The following is a 14,107-nucleotide window of genomic DNA, read 5'->3' on the forward strand; positions in this document are numbered from 1 at the left end:
CCGAGGAACCACCCCTCGTGATTCCGGCTGTCGAGCCTGAGCCCTTGCCTACCCGGATCGATGAGCGCTGCCAACTTCTTCCAGGAGGAGAAGGAAAGCCTCCGCTCTCCAGCTCACGCCTGCCACGGTCAGCGAGCCAGCGTCCACGCCTGCCACGGTCAGCGAGGCAGCGTCCACGCCTGCCACGGTCAGCGAGTCAGCGCCCACGCCTGCCACGGTCAGCGAGCCAGCGTTGCCAGCCTCGACCGTCCCAGAGCCAGCGCCTGTAGCCTCGACCGTCCCAGAGCCAGCGCCTGTAGCCTCGACCGTCCCTGAGCCAGCGCCTGTAGCCTCGACCGTCCCTGAGCCAGCGCCAGTAGCCATGACCTTCCAAGAGCCAGCGCCAGTTGCCATGACCGTCCAAGAGCCAGCGCCTCTCGAGCCTCCTAGGGCTCCGCCTCTCAAGTCTCTCGAGCCTTCCAGGGCTCCTCCTCCCGAGCCTTCCAGGGCTCCGCCTCTCCAGTCTCTCGAGCCTTCCAGGGCTCCTCCTCCCGAGCCTCCTAGGACTCCGCCTCTCCAGTCTCTCGAGTCTTCCAGGGCTCCTCCTCCCGAGCCTCCTAGGGCTCCGCCTCTCAAGTCTCTCGAGCCTCCCAGGGCTCCGCCCCCCAAGGCACTCGAGTTATCCAGGGCTCCGCCCCTCAAGCCTCTCGAGCCTTCCAGGGCTCCGCCCCTCAAGCCTTTCAGAGCTCCGCCTCTCGAGCCCCTCGAGCCACTCAGGGCTCCTCCCCTCAGGCCTCTCGAGCCTTCCAGGGCTCCGCCTCTCAAGCCTCTCGAGCCTTCCAGGGCTCCACCTCTCAAGCCTTTCAGAGTCCCGCCTCTCGAGCCACTCAGGGCTCCACCTCTCGTGTCTTCCAGGGCTCCATCTCCAGAACCTCCCGGGCTTCCTTCGGCTCTGCCCCCAGAGCCTCCTTCGGCTCCGTCTCCCGAGCCTTCTTCGGCTCTGCTCCCAGAGACTCCCGAGCCTCCTACGGCTCCGCCTCCCGAGCCTCCTACGGCTCCGCATCCCGAGCCTCCTACGGCTCCGCATCCCGAGCCTCCTACGGCTCCACCTCCTTCGGCTCCGCCCCCAGATCCTCCTATGGCTCCGCCCCCAGAGCCTCCTACGGCTCTGCTCCCAGAGACTCCAGGGCCTTCTAGAGCTCCACCTCTAGAGCCTTCTAGAGCTCCGCCTCCCGAGCCTCCTACGGCTCTGCCCCCAGAGCCTACCAGGTCTCCGCCCCTAAAGCCTCTTACGGCACCACCTTCCTCGACTCCGCCTCCTGAGCCTTCCTCGGCTCCACCTCCTGAACCTTCCTCGGCTCCACCTCCTGAACCTTCTTCGGCTCCGCCTCCTGGGCCTGCCTCGGCTCCGCCTCCTGGATCTCTCTCTCGGCTCTGCCTCCTGGGCCTCCCGAGCCATCCTCGGCTCCGCCTTCCTCAGCTCCACCTCCGGAGCCTCCATAGGCCCCCTCAGCTCCGCCTCTTGAGCTTCCAGAGCCTCCCTCAGCTCTGCCTCCTGAGCCTCCAGAGCCTCCCTCAGCTTCGTCTCCAGAGCCCCTCTCAGCTCCGCCTCCCTGTCCAGTGGCCTCCTCCCAGGCCCCCTGAACCGGCCCCTGCTCTACAGCCATCTCCCAGGCCACCTAAACCTGTCCCTGCCCGGTCGATACCTCCCTGGCCTCCTAAGCCTATCCCTACCCTGTGGACGCCCCCCAGGCCACCTGACCCGGTTCCCTTCACACAACCCCAGAGACTGCTTGCTTGCCCTCTTGGCCTCCCTGGTCTGCCTGTCTGCCCCTTGTGCCCCCGTGGACTGCCTAATTGCCCCTTGTGCCCCCGTGGACTGCCTAATTGCCCCTTGTGTCCCCGTGGACTGCCTAATTGCCCCTTTTGCCCCCATGGACTGCCTAATTGTTCCTTGTGCCTCCTTGGTCTGTCTTTGTGTCCCTTGTGGCCCCTTTGGTCTGTCTGTTTTCCCCCTTGTCTAGCCCCCCTCTCCTTGAACATTTGTTTATTTTTTCTATTCTTCTTAGGACTGTCTGGAATCCGGTCCTTTTGAGGGGGGGCTATGTTGTGTTGTCTGCCCTATGTTCTCTGTTTCACATACCACACGTCACATTCCATGTCACGTTCCTTGTGGTCCGGTCCGTGTTTTCTGTTTCACTCAGCACGTCACATTCCATGTCACGTTTTCCTTGTTGTCCGCCCCGTGTTTCACTGTCTGTGTATAAACTACAATTCCCACAATTCCTGGCCTCTCTCACTGCCTGCACTCTTCATTGTTCTCACCTGTGTCTCGTTTAGTCTTCATTGTGTTTGTGTATTTAACCCTGTTTGTTTCTCCTTTCCCCTGTCGGTCTTTGTTGAATGTAGATGCCTTATGCCCATGTTTTCCGTTGTTGTTTTCGCCTCTGTTATCTCCTTGTCTGCCGTCCGTGTTCCTGTTAACTCCTTGTGTGCCTTCCATGTTTTTGTTTACCTTTTTCCCATCGTGGATGTTTTCCTTGGTTCATGTTTTGTTTAATAAACCACCGCTGCAGATAGATCCTCGTCCTGTGTCTGCCTTCACCCACAATCTTGACACATCTGGGATGGCATGAGGGTGAGTACATAATGAATGAAGAGCTATCCCTTTAACTAATGTTAAAAAATACAACCTTATTGTAGTGTTACCGACATGTTTTTTTGATACTTCCAGTTACACTGGAGACTGGCCAATGTCGTTGAACTGCACTGACCAAAATTCACACACCATTGGCAGGCGTGAAAAAGTTCCTTTTTAACCTTGAATGGTGCCATTCAATGGTGACACTATGTTAAAGAAATTGTTAATCCAAAAATTACAATTATATCATAATTTACTCATCCTAATGTTGTACCAAACTTGTAAGACTTTCTTTCTATGCAGAACACAAAAGGGAAAAAACATGCATGAATATACTTTGCTAAATTCAATACAAAAGCAATTGATAATCACTCATTTTAAAACTTAAAGCACCCAAAACTTTAATAAAAGTAATCCATGTGACTTGTGTATAATATTCTGAAGGCATACTGAGGTTTGTTGAGAAATAACCCGAAATGTAATTCTTCTTGCAGTAAAAATCTTGACGTCCATTGAGCACTCATGAGCACACTCATGAAAGAACTTGCATTGTTTTTAGTGCTAAACGAGTTGCAACAAGTTCAACAAGTTCTCAAAAACAGAAAGAAAGTCATATGGGTTTGGAACAACATGAGGAAGAGTAAATTATGATTTTTCATTTTTGGGTGATCTATTCCTTTCAAGTTATAGAAAATACACGATAAATAAATATTATAATACCCATGAGATTTTACACTCAGTCTTATCTTATACATCCAGTTCAAAGTGATGGTGTGTTTGATTGCTCATCACTCACCCAGTATAGCCACCACGGTGTCATCCCTGAGAATCTCGATGGATCCCCTGGCAAGAAAGTAGAGGGCCGTGAGAACATCCCCGCAATGCACCAGCGTATCACCTGGTGGTGAGTGGGTGGTCTTGAAGCGCATTGCCAGTGCCCGTAGACATCCGTTGGTCGCTCCATGGAACGCCTTACAGCTCTGGAGCAAACTGTTGTTCAGATGAAGACAAATATCAGCCTGCAGGCACTCTGGAAAACCCTTCAGTACCTGCAGAGATGGGGAAGAGAAAGAGAAAAAGACAGAAGGGGAGAAAACATTTTCCCCTTGGAGAAGAGGAGCGCAGAATGATTGCAGGTTTTTAAGATCTTTGAGTTCAAGCTCAGATTATACAATGCTAATACAGCCCTGTCTCTGGGAACAATTCCATTTGTTTTTATTGTAGCTTTAGATCAGGTTTGCCTTTTATTTGCTTTTGCTTCATATAAAATGATATACGACACATCAAGGAGAGGAGAATGCAATTCCCATTTGTGTTGTGGCCAATTTCTCATGTTCTTCAGGCTTTTTGGTTCATCTAATATAAAAAATTGGTAAAAAACAATGTTTCCTGTATGAAATTAGATTTGTGTTGTCTATTTGGGAACATCCATCCATCCATCCATCCATCCATCCATCGTGAGGACTAATAAAATGGAAACAATGACGGTACAACCTACATCCATTAAAGTGACATTTTCATTTAATTGAATAAAAGGAACTAAATTATAAAAGTGAATACGTGTGAATATTATTTGGCAAATGCCTGTGCCAGGAATGAGGTTGGTATCATGCCAGCCACATTGCCCATGGCCATTAGTTTCCTGAATAGTCTTTAAATACAGAGAATCTAACATCAATCCTCAAATGGCCCAATCTTTAATTACTTTGATTGGCTAAACCATTTAGACAATTCTTACCCAATAAAATAATTTGATTTTACCAACACACCTCAATTCACAGTTAAAAATCAAGTCGAACCAAACATTAAAGTGGACAAGACATATATCTATACCTCCTGCTCTTACCAGAGTGTTGAAGTCCGTCCGTTTGAGTGCGTATAAGAAAGAGACAATACTTATCAGATCAGTGCATAGACATTATGAACTCGTTCAACATTAACACAGTTTCAGACTGGCACATTAAAAACTCTCAGGAACACGGTTTGTTCAATAAATCTGTGTTAATTACCCAAGATCATAGTTCACCCCAAAATGAAAATTCTGTCATCATTTGCTCACTGTCATGTTGTTCCAAAATCCATACAAGATTATTTCTTCCGTAGAACAAGAAGACGTTAGGTGGAGTGTTAGGGACTGATAGCCTCTGTCACCATTCACTTTCTAGCATCTTATTTCTATACATTGAAAGCGAATAGTGATTAATGCTAACATTAGAAAGAAAAATATCAAGTTTCAAAAAACATGAGGGTGAGTAAATGATGATAGAGTTTACATTTAGGGTGAACTATCCCTTTAAGGGAAATCAGCCTGACCACACACACAGAGGCTCGTACCATGTTCATGTCGATTCCGTTGGTGTAGGTCCACGAGTGTTGGAAGTATTCCTCAAGTCTTTGTCTGAGCGGGTTGGGGATCTGGTGGAAGCGGATGAATTCTTTGACCCGAAGCATCTGCAGATGGTACCGAGCTGTTCCGGAGTACAGCCGCTGGATTATAGCGGACACATTCCCAAAGATGCTAGCATACATCAGAGCTATAATACAAGGAGAAAGAGCAAAAGTATTCAAGCTATTTTAAAGCCAAATAATAAATATACTATGATAACAACAACTTTATTTTTATAGCACCTTTTAGCAATTTAGCATAAAGTGCTTCACAAAGCATAAAATCAAAACACACCCAGTAAAACACAAGGTAAAAACAGAAATTCATAAAGTAATTAACGCAAGTCCATACAAATTAGTTTTAAACGAGACTTAAACAGACACCGATTCAGCAGCTCTAATATCCAAGGGCAGGCTGTTACATAATCATGGGGCCTTCAATACAAAAGCTCTGTCACCTTTTGTTTTGCATCTGGATCTTGGAACAGCCAACAGTTCACGCCAAGAGATCTAATTGTTTTGTAAGGTTAAGATCTGCTAAATAATCTGGTGCAAAACCGTGTAATGCCTTATAAGTAATTAAACAAATCTTAAAATTAACCCTAAAATGAATTGGTAATCAGTGCAAAGAAGCAATCAGAGTAATATGATTAAAAGACCTAGTTAGTGTCAAAAATCTTGCTGCTGTCTTTTGCACTGATTGTAGCCGTGTAAAGTGCATTGATTTTGAGTTGAAAACAGGGCATTACAAAAATAAAGATGAGACAAAATGAAAGCATGAATAAGCTTTTCTGTATCCCTACAACTCAAAACATGTCTCACCTTGAAAATGTTCCTTAACTGATAAAAAACAAGACTGAACTAACTTTCTGACATAATATAATTATTTTACATTGGTATCAACGGAGACACCCAGAGTTCTCACCACCTGCTGAATATTTGGGACTACACACTATGTCAAAAGTTTGGACACAACAACTCCTTCTTCATCAACACTTTTTTTCAGATTTAAGAATGATAGTAATCAAAACTATGAATGACACAACTGGAAATATGCAAGTTATTTAGTGACCAGACAATGTAAAAAAAAAAAAAAAAAAACATATATACATACATACACACATATATATATATATATATATATATATATATATATATATATATATATATATATATATATAATAACAACATGTTAGAAACAGCCCAAGCCATGATACTTGTAGTTCTAAAGTGACGTTTTTGAGAGGCTTGGACGCATCATTTGTTTTGAAGCAGCAATGCCAGAGTCTGATCCGTGGCATAAGAAAGTAGTTCCAAGCACAAATGCATTTTTATGACCATACTCAGTTTTTCCCCAAAAATGTTAATTGACTTGTTCATTGAACTGTGGATAAGCAATATCACACTCTGATTTAGGGCCATATAGCATGATTGCGAGTGTGATATTGCTTATATTTATATATATTTATTAGGGCTGTCAATCAATAACAAATTTTTATCGAATTAATTACATGGTGTCCTGATTAATTAATCGTGATTAATCGCATATACAAATATTTGCTGAGAAATCCTCTCATATAACAATAACTACAAAAAAATATATTTAACTTAAAGTTACATTTTTTAACGCGTTATTTTTGGTAAAATATATTGCAATGAATTAATGTGTTAAATTGACAGCCCTAATAATTATATATATATATATATATATATATATATATATATATACACTCACCTAAAGTATTATTAGGAACACCATACTAATACTGTGTTTGACCCCTTTCGTCTTCAGAACTGCCTTAATTCTACATGGCATTGATTCAGCAAGGTGCTGAAAGCATTCTTTAGAAATGTTGGCCCATATTGATAGGATAGCATCTTGCAGTTGATGGAGATTTGTGGGATGCACATCCAGGGCACGAAGCTCCCGTTCCACCACATCCCAAAGATGCTCTATTGGGTTGAGATCTGGTGACTGTGGGGGCCATTTTAGTACAGTGAACTCATTGTCATGTTCAAGAAACCAATTTGAAATGATTCGAGCTTTGTGACATGGTGCATTATCCTGCTGGAAGTAGCCATCAGAGGATGGGTACATGGTGGCCATAAAGGGATGGACATGGTCAGAAACAATGCTCAGGTAGGCCGTGGCATTTAAACGATGCCCAATTGGCACTAAGGGGCCTAAAGTGTGCCAAGAAAACATTCCCCACACCATTACACCACCACCACCAGCTTGCACAGTGGTAACAAGGCATGATGGATCCATGTTCTCATTCTCAGACTCTACCATCTGAATGTCTCAACAGAAATCGAGACTCATCAGACCAGGCAACATTTTTCCAGTCTTCAACTGTCCAATTTTGGTGACCTCTTGCAAATTGTAGCCTCTTTTTCCTATTTGTAGTGGAGATTAGTGGTACCCAGAGGGGTCTTCTGCTGTTGTAGCCCATCCGCCTCAAGGTTGTGCATGTTGTGGCTTCACAAATGCTTTGCTGCATACCTCGGTTGTAACGAGTGGTTATTTCAGTCAAAGTTGCTCTTCTATCAGCTTGAATCAGTCGGCCCATTCTCCTCTGACCTCTAGCATCAACAAGGCATTTTCGCCCACAGGACTGCCGCATACTGGATGTTTTTCCCTTTTCACACCATTCTTTGTAAACCCTAGAAATGGTTGTGCATGAAAATCCCAGTAACTGAGCAGATTGTGAAATACTCAGACCGGCCCGTCTGGCACCAACAACCATGCCACGCTCAAAATTGCTTAAATCACCTTTCTTTCCCATTCTGACATTCAGTTTGGAGTTCAGGAGATTGTCTTGACCAGGACCACACCCCTAAATGCATTGAAGCAACTGCCATGTGATTGGTTGATTAGATAATTGCATTAATGAGAAATTGAACAGGTGTTCCTAATAATCCTTTAGGTGAGTGTATGTATATATATATATATATATATATATATATATATATATATATATATATATATATAGAAAGGCTGGACAAGCCAAAATAATTTTTGTGAAAATAAACAAAATGACGCAAATGCTGTTAATTGAGCTTAACTTTAAACCCGAAATTTTCCTTTAAACAGCATTGAATGAGTTTAAATGTACAGTAGTTGGACATTTATTGGCTGCTTTTCCTTCATGAACCAATCCAATTCATCTATAAAAAATATTTTTTCCAGGAAGTTATCCATAGGCACAATTTAAAGCCTGTTGATCAAAAGATTTTGAAATTCATCAGAAACATAAATTCATTTGTGTCCAAACTTTTGACTGGTAAAGTATTTATAAAAAAAAAAAAAAAAAAAAAAACTCTCCTACTCTGGAACTGCTAACATTAAAATAATACAAAGTAGACCCTCTCTGCTACATTTGTGACTCCTATTGCAGAAGTTATCTTTTTACAGTAAGTGTGACTCAGTAATACCCACATCCAATGAGCATGACACAGATGGAGAAGATCTTCTCGGAGTTGGTGTTTGGTGATACGTTCCCAAAGCCCACGCTGGTCAGACTGCTGAATGTGAAATACAGTGCTGTCACATACTTGTCCTTGATTGACGGACCAGAGGCGGGATCACTGTAGTTGTACTGCTTTCCAATGGACATGCCTAGATTATCCAACCAGCCAATCGTTTGCTCAAGATAGGGCTTTTCCATGTTACCGATTGCATACCATATGCAAGCCAGCCAATGAGCAATCAGTGCAAAAATACACATGAGGAGCATGAGGACAGCTGCCCCATACTCTGAGTAACGATCTAACTTCCGTGCCACACGGACCAATCGCAGCAGTCGGGCAGTCTTCAGCAGGCCAATCAGAGTTGTGGTCTACAATAATCAAGAGAGTGAAAAGTAAACACACAATCATGATGTAAATAATGTTGTTTTATAAAATTCCAGGCCATTAGTTCCTCTATATTTGCAAGAAAGCTAAAACACCCCCTCATACATTAATATTTATATCCATACTTACAGATGTGGCTCAGCTGTTGCCATTCAAGAGTTATACATTTTATATTACTTACTACATTATTGGATTTTCCTGAGAAAATGTGAGTGTTTCTCTATGCATAAGTCACAGCTATGATGCATGAAGCACGATGGATGTCTGTCAGGTGTTCTGAGTTGTTTTATGCATGTTGATATGATGTTCTGGGTGGTTGCTATATCATTGCAAAATGCAGGGGTGGACTGGTCGTTGAGAGCACCGGAAGTTTTCTCGGTGGGCCGCTGGGTAATTTGGGCAGGCCCGTTGCTGCAAAAGTACCGGCACGTCCTACAGGCAATATATTTTTATTTTGAAGTTACTTACACATCGTTGCGTATTTCTGTTTATGCACATTTACACTGTCCCTCGCATGAACCTCATTATTTTATATAAAAATCACAATAATGGCGACAAAGACAACATATTAAGCATAAGATGAGCTCTGAATAATCACAGAATGACAAATAACTGCAAGTTTCAACAAATTCAATAACAGCAGCATATATAAAATCTGCAAACAGGAAAGCTATGAGCAGTAGATAGTAATGTGCATAATGTATTCTTACTGTAGGGAGCTGAATTGCGATTTGCCGAATAATGCTCATGCCTGATAAAAAAGCGGAAAATAAGTAATGAAAAATATTACTTTGTGGCTATTTGAGTCTTTGAGGCTTACTTTGTTTAAAGGATAGCCGAAACAGTGCTTGTCAAAGCATTGGGCTTTTCACTTTTTCTCTAGAATAAGGTCAGGTTTAAACCGGGTCGAATTAAAAATCTATATAAAGACGCAAGAAACTTGCATGGAATGAAAATATGAGCCATTAATCTGCAAAATATCTGGAAAAGTTCTAAACTTTAAGAGGAATGTTTAATTTGTTCATATTTATATATGTACATATTCTGGCAAAAACTTTTTTTTACAGAATTTTACACATTTGCACGTATTTATGAGTAATTGACATATTGATATTGTCATCAGTGTCCTGCTGTGTGACACTTTCTTTATCTAACTACAGTATTTTATACAACATTTTAGGATTTGTATAGCTATATATACACATATTTAATATAATATTATACTTGTTGTTTCCAGAACCTCATATTAACTAAGAAAATAGTTTATTTACACACCTAGAAAAATGTTGTAAGGTGATTAAGATCTTTAAAAATGTATTGATATAAAGTGGTTTTATATTTTTTAAAGTTATGACCATTTTTACACTGTGGGGCCCATTGTCAATACTAGCAATCAATAGAAATGTCTTCTATTATTTATTTTTTTTAACAATTTTATTTTAAATTGAGCCAGAAAAGGAAATCAATGAACCGGTGTGTTATGGTGTGGTGTGGTGTGTTGCGGGACACTTTTAATCCCAGTCCGCCCCTGGCTACATGGCCGCTAGAGTGTTTGGGGGATAAAAAGAGCCCACCTTCCAAGTCTCTTAAAAATTAGCTCACTATTCTGGTATGGCTTGTGTCCCTCCTTCTATGTAAGTTTTAACCCATTTTATCATCCACCAGACAAATATCATAAGTTCATAGATCTATTTTTTTATAGATATGTTCTGTTTGAAGACACAATATGGAAATTAGCATTCCCTTTGGTGAACTTTGATACCCTTTTCATTTCAAGTCAATTTTCTTCTAAAAAATACATGCAAATATGCTACAATACTATGATTAGCTTTCATTGTTTTAGCAAATTCAATTGAAACAAAATTTTTACATTTTATGAGGAAAATATAAATTGTGCTTGCCTACGCAAAACTTAGTGCCACAATGTTTTAAAAGGTGTTGTGTTAGCATTGCAGTACGGTTGCTAAGGTGTTCTGAGTGATTTTAATCATGCTGCTATGCAGTTGATAGGGTGTTTTGGATGGTAGCTAAGGTGTTTCTAGGATGTTGCTAGGGTGTTCTGGGTGGTTGCTTACTGGCCCAAGTAAAAAGAGAGAATATATATAATTATAATTTTTTAATTAGTATTTTTGACTTGTTTCCCCGCAAAAAAATCTCCACATACTTAAAACTAGATACATTTTCTAGACAAGCAAAATTGCATTAGATACTAACTAAATTTAGTGAGTTTTATGCTTAGAACAAGAATATACTATTTGACAATGGGGTAAAATAAACTTAATTCAAAGAGAAAACGTCTAGGTTACGTATGTAACCTCCATTCCCTGATGGAGGGAACGAGACGTTGTGTCGGTGAAGCGACACTAGGGGTCTCACTTGAGTGCCGAATATGCCTCTGAACTATGAAAAAAGGCCAATGAGAAGTTGGCAGACAGTATTTGCATACCCCACCCCCCAGACATACAGGTATTTAAGTGGGCAAATACGATGAGTTCATTCAGGATTTTCCTGAGGAGCCGGAAATGGTCCGGCCACAACAGTGGCTCAGCTCAGCGACGTGGCAGGGAGGACACAACGTCTCGTTCCCTCCATCAGGGAAAGGAGGTTACATATGTAACCTAGACGTTCCCCATCTGTTGCTCTCTCGATGTTGTGTCGGAGAAGCGACACTAGGGGTCCAATTTAAATCATGCCATGCGCTGAGCTGTGTATGTGTTCTGCTGACACAGGAGCGTGCAGGTATTTTATGTGCAAAGACGACCAGCTGTGTCAGACTGCACGTACCCTTCCCCAATGCCCCATAAAAGTCATCGGAATTCTTCTGGTTACCCTAGATAGGGGAACCAGGCGATGCTTGCCAACCTGGGAATGGGTCAAGCCTGGCTGGGCCTCTTTTCTCTCTATGTTTCTCCGCATAGAGCAAGAACGGCCGGGGCCCTTAAACGCATCGAGGGAAGGGGGTCTTACCCAATTTCCTATTTTTTCCAGGGGGGAAAAGACCCTGCGGAGACCACACCGCAGGGGAGGTAAAGGTGGTGAATACATCACATGGGCTTTTAGGTGACATGTGGAAAGTGGCGCAGTGGTAGATCCAGCCTCAATGAGGGGGGAGTTTCTACAACATGGCGACCGGAGGGCAGCTGGGACTGCCTAAGGGAGACGCGGATCTACTTTTGTAAAGGGACCGTACCGTGGATAATACACACAGGGGGAGTCCGCGTAGGAGTCCTTGACCTGTGGAGCACCTATTCCAGAACAGGGTAGATTAAGTACCCCTATTCCCCTATTAAGTACACCTATTCAAGAACAGGGTAGATTAAGTACCCGCAGTGGATTGGGTCGGCGAGTTCATCCACTGAACTGCGGACCCACAAGGGCTAGGGAGGAATCATCCAGGGATCCGAGAGATGGGATCTCCATGGGAGAAACAGGCGCACGATTTTACCTAAGCTGAGGGAAAGGGCGCTAGGCACAAGCGATTCACCCGGCCAGTTCGTCAGCGTGTTACCGAGTTCTACGGGCTCGGACCTGAGAGAACACGGAACGATACCGACTCAATCCGGAGATTGTAAAATCTCGCGAAGGTATTAGGTGTTGCCTAACCCACTGCTCTACAAATGTCTGCCAGGGAGGTGCCCCTGGCCAGTGCCCACGAGGACGCAACGCTTCGGGTTGAATGCGCTCGGACCCGAAAGGGGGGGGTTAATGGCCTGGACGTGATAAGCCGTGATGGCATCAACGACCCAGTGTGCAAGCCTTTGTTTGGAGACAGCGTTCCCTTTCCGCTGTCCCCCGAAGCAGACAAAGAGCTGCTCAGAACGTCTAGAGCACCGCGTGCGGTCCAAATAGGTACGCAAAGCACGTACCGGACACAGCAATGAAAGGGCTGGGTCTGCCTCCTCCCGTGGCAGCGCTTGCAGGTTCACTACCTGGTCTCTAAAGGGCATGGTAAGAACCATGGGCACGTAGCCCGGCCGCGGTCTTAGGATCACATAGGTGTCTGCCGGACCGAACTCCAGGAAAGTGTCTCTGACAGAGAACGCTTGCAGGTCCCCGACCCTCTTGATGGAGGCGAGCGTGATCAGCAGGGCCGTTTTAAGAGAGAGGGCCCTGAGTCTAGCTGATTCTAGCGGCTCGAAGGGAGATCTCTGGAGGCCCATGAGGACCACTGACAGATACCAGGAGGGGAACAGGCTTGGCTGGGAGGGATTTAACCTCCGGGCACCACTTAGGAACCTGATAATTAAGTCTTGCTTACCCAGAGACTTGCCGTCTACTGCATTGTGGTGGGCGGTGACATACACCTTTAGGGTGGAAGGGGACAGCCTCCCCTCCAACCTCTCCTGCAGAAATAAAAGCACTGACCTAACTGCGCACCTCTGTGGGTCTTCAGCCCGGGAAGAGCCAAATTGCGAACAGGCGCCACTTTAGGGCGTAAAGGTGCCTGGTGGAAGGGGTTCTGGCTTGGTTGATCTTGTCTACGACAGCAAGTGGTAGACTGGCTAGATATTCCACATCCCGTCCAGGGGCCAGACATGGAGGTTCCAAAGGTCTGGGTGCGGATTCCAGAGCGTGCCCTGTCCCTGAGAAAGAAGGTCCTTCCTCAAGGGAATTCGCCAGGGAGGGTCTGTCACGAGAAGCGTAAGGTCCGAGAACCAAGTCCGAGTGGGCCAAAATGGTGCCACTAGGGTGACTTGCTCCTCGTCCTCCCTGACCTTGCACAGCACCTGTGCAAGAAGGCTCACTGGAGGAAATGCGTATTTGCGCAGCCCCGTGGGCCAGCTGTGTGGCAGTGCATCTGACATGAGAGGAGCCTCTGTTCGGGCATACCAGAGCAGGCGGTGGGAGGTTTCTCGGGAGGCAAACAGGTCTACCTGGGCCTTGCCGAATCATTCCCAAATCAGCAGGACCGACTGGGGGTAAAGCCTCCACTCTCCGCTGGGCAAGCATTGTCGTGCGCAGGGAATTGGCATGTTCACCATGTACTGCAGTAAAGCAGACGCCTGCGAAGGGGGGCGGGGGCCTGGCAAACTGAATTGCGTAAACGAGTTGGATGGTCCGGGCCAGCCAGCGTGACGGGTTGGGCAGTGAAAACTCCGTGCTAGGGGCACCAAGGGGACGAGTATTTTTGACATACCCGGCGGGGCTTCGCAGCAGGGCGGAGCAGGTAATGCGGCGTCGGGAGGCAAGGGTGCTTCCCGAGGCTTTGGTGCTGAGAAAAAACTCAAAGCACTTACCTTGCTCCGC

General features: G+C 44.8%; 1 protein-coding gene across 1 annotated transcript in view; it reads right to left on the reverse strand.

Annotated features, from left to right (window-relative positions):
* Positions 1-14,107, reverse strand: part of LOC127653991 (potassium voltage-gated channel subfamily H member 7-like) — a 118,672-nt gene that overhangs the window by 28,557 nt on the left and 76,008 nt on the right. Inside the window, exons 7-10 of the mRNA XM_052140896.1 lie at positions 8,445-8,844; positions 4,955-5,154; positions 4,454-4,456; positions 3,417-3,669 (exon numbers count right to left, since the gene is read on the reverse strand). Of these exons, the coding sequence (XP_051996856.1) occupies positions 3,417-3,669; positions 4,454-4,456; positions 4,955-5,154; positions 8,445-8,844 (856 nt within the window). The remainder of the gene's footprint in view (positions 1-3,416; positions 3,670-4,453; positions 4,457-4,954; positions 5,155-8,444; positions 8,845-14,107) is intronic.

This window comes from Xyrauchen texanus, chromosome 13 (genome assembly GCF_025860055.1).
Source record: "Xyrauchen texanus isolate HMW12.3.18 chromosome 13, RBS_HiC_50CHRs, whole genome shotgun sequence".
Classification (NCBI taxonomy): domain Eukaryota; kingdom Metazoa; phylum Chordata; class Actinopteri; order Cypriniformes; family Catostomidae; genus Xyrauchen; species Xyrauchen texanus.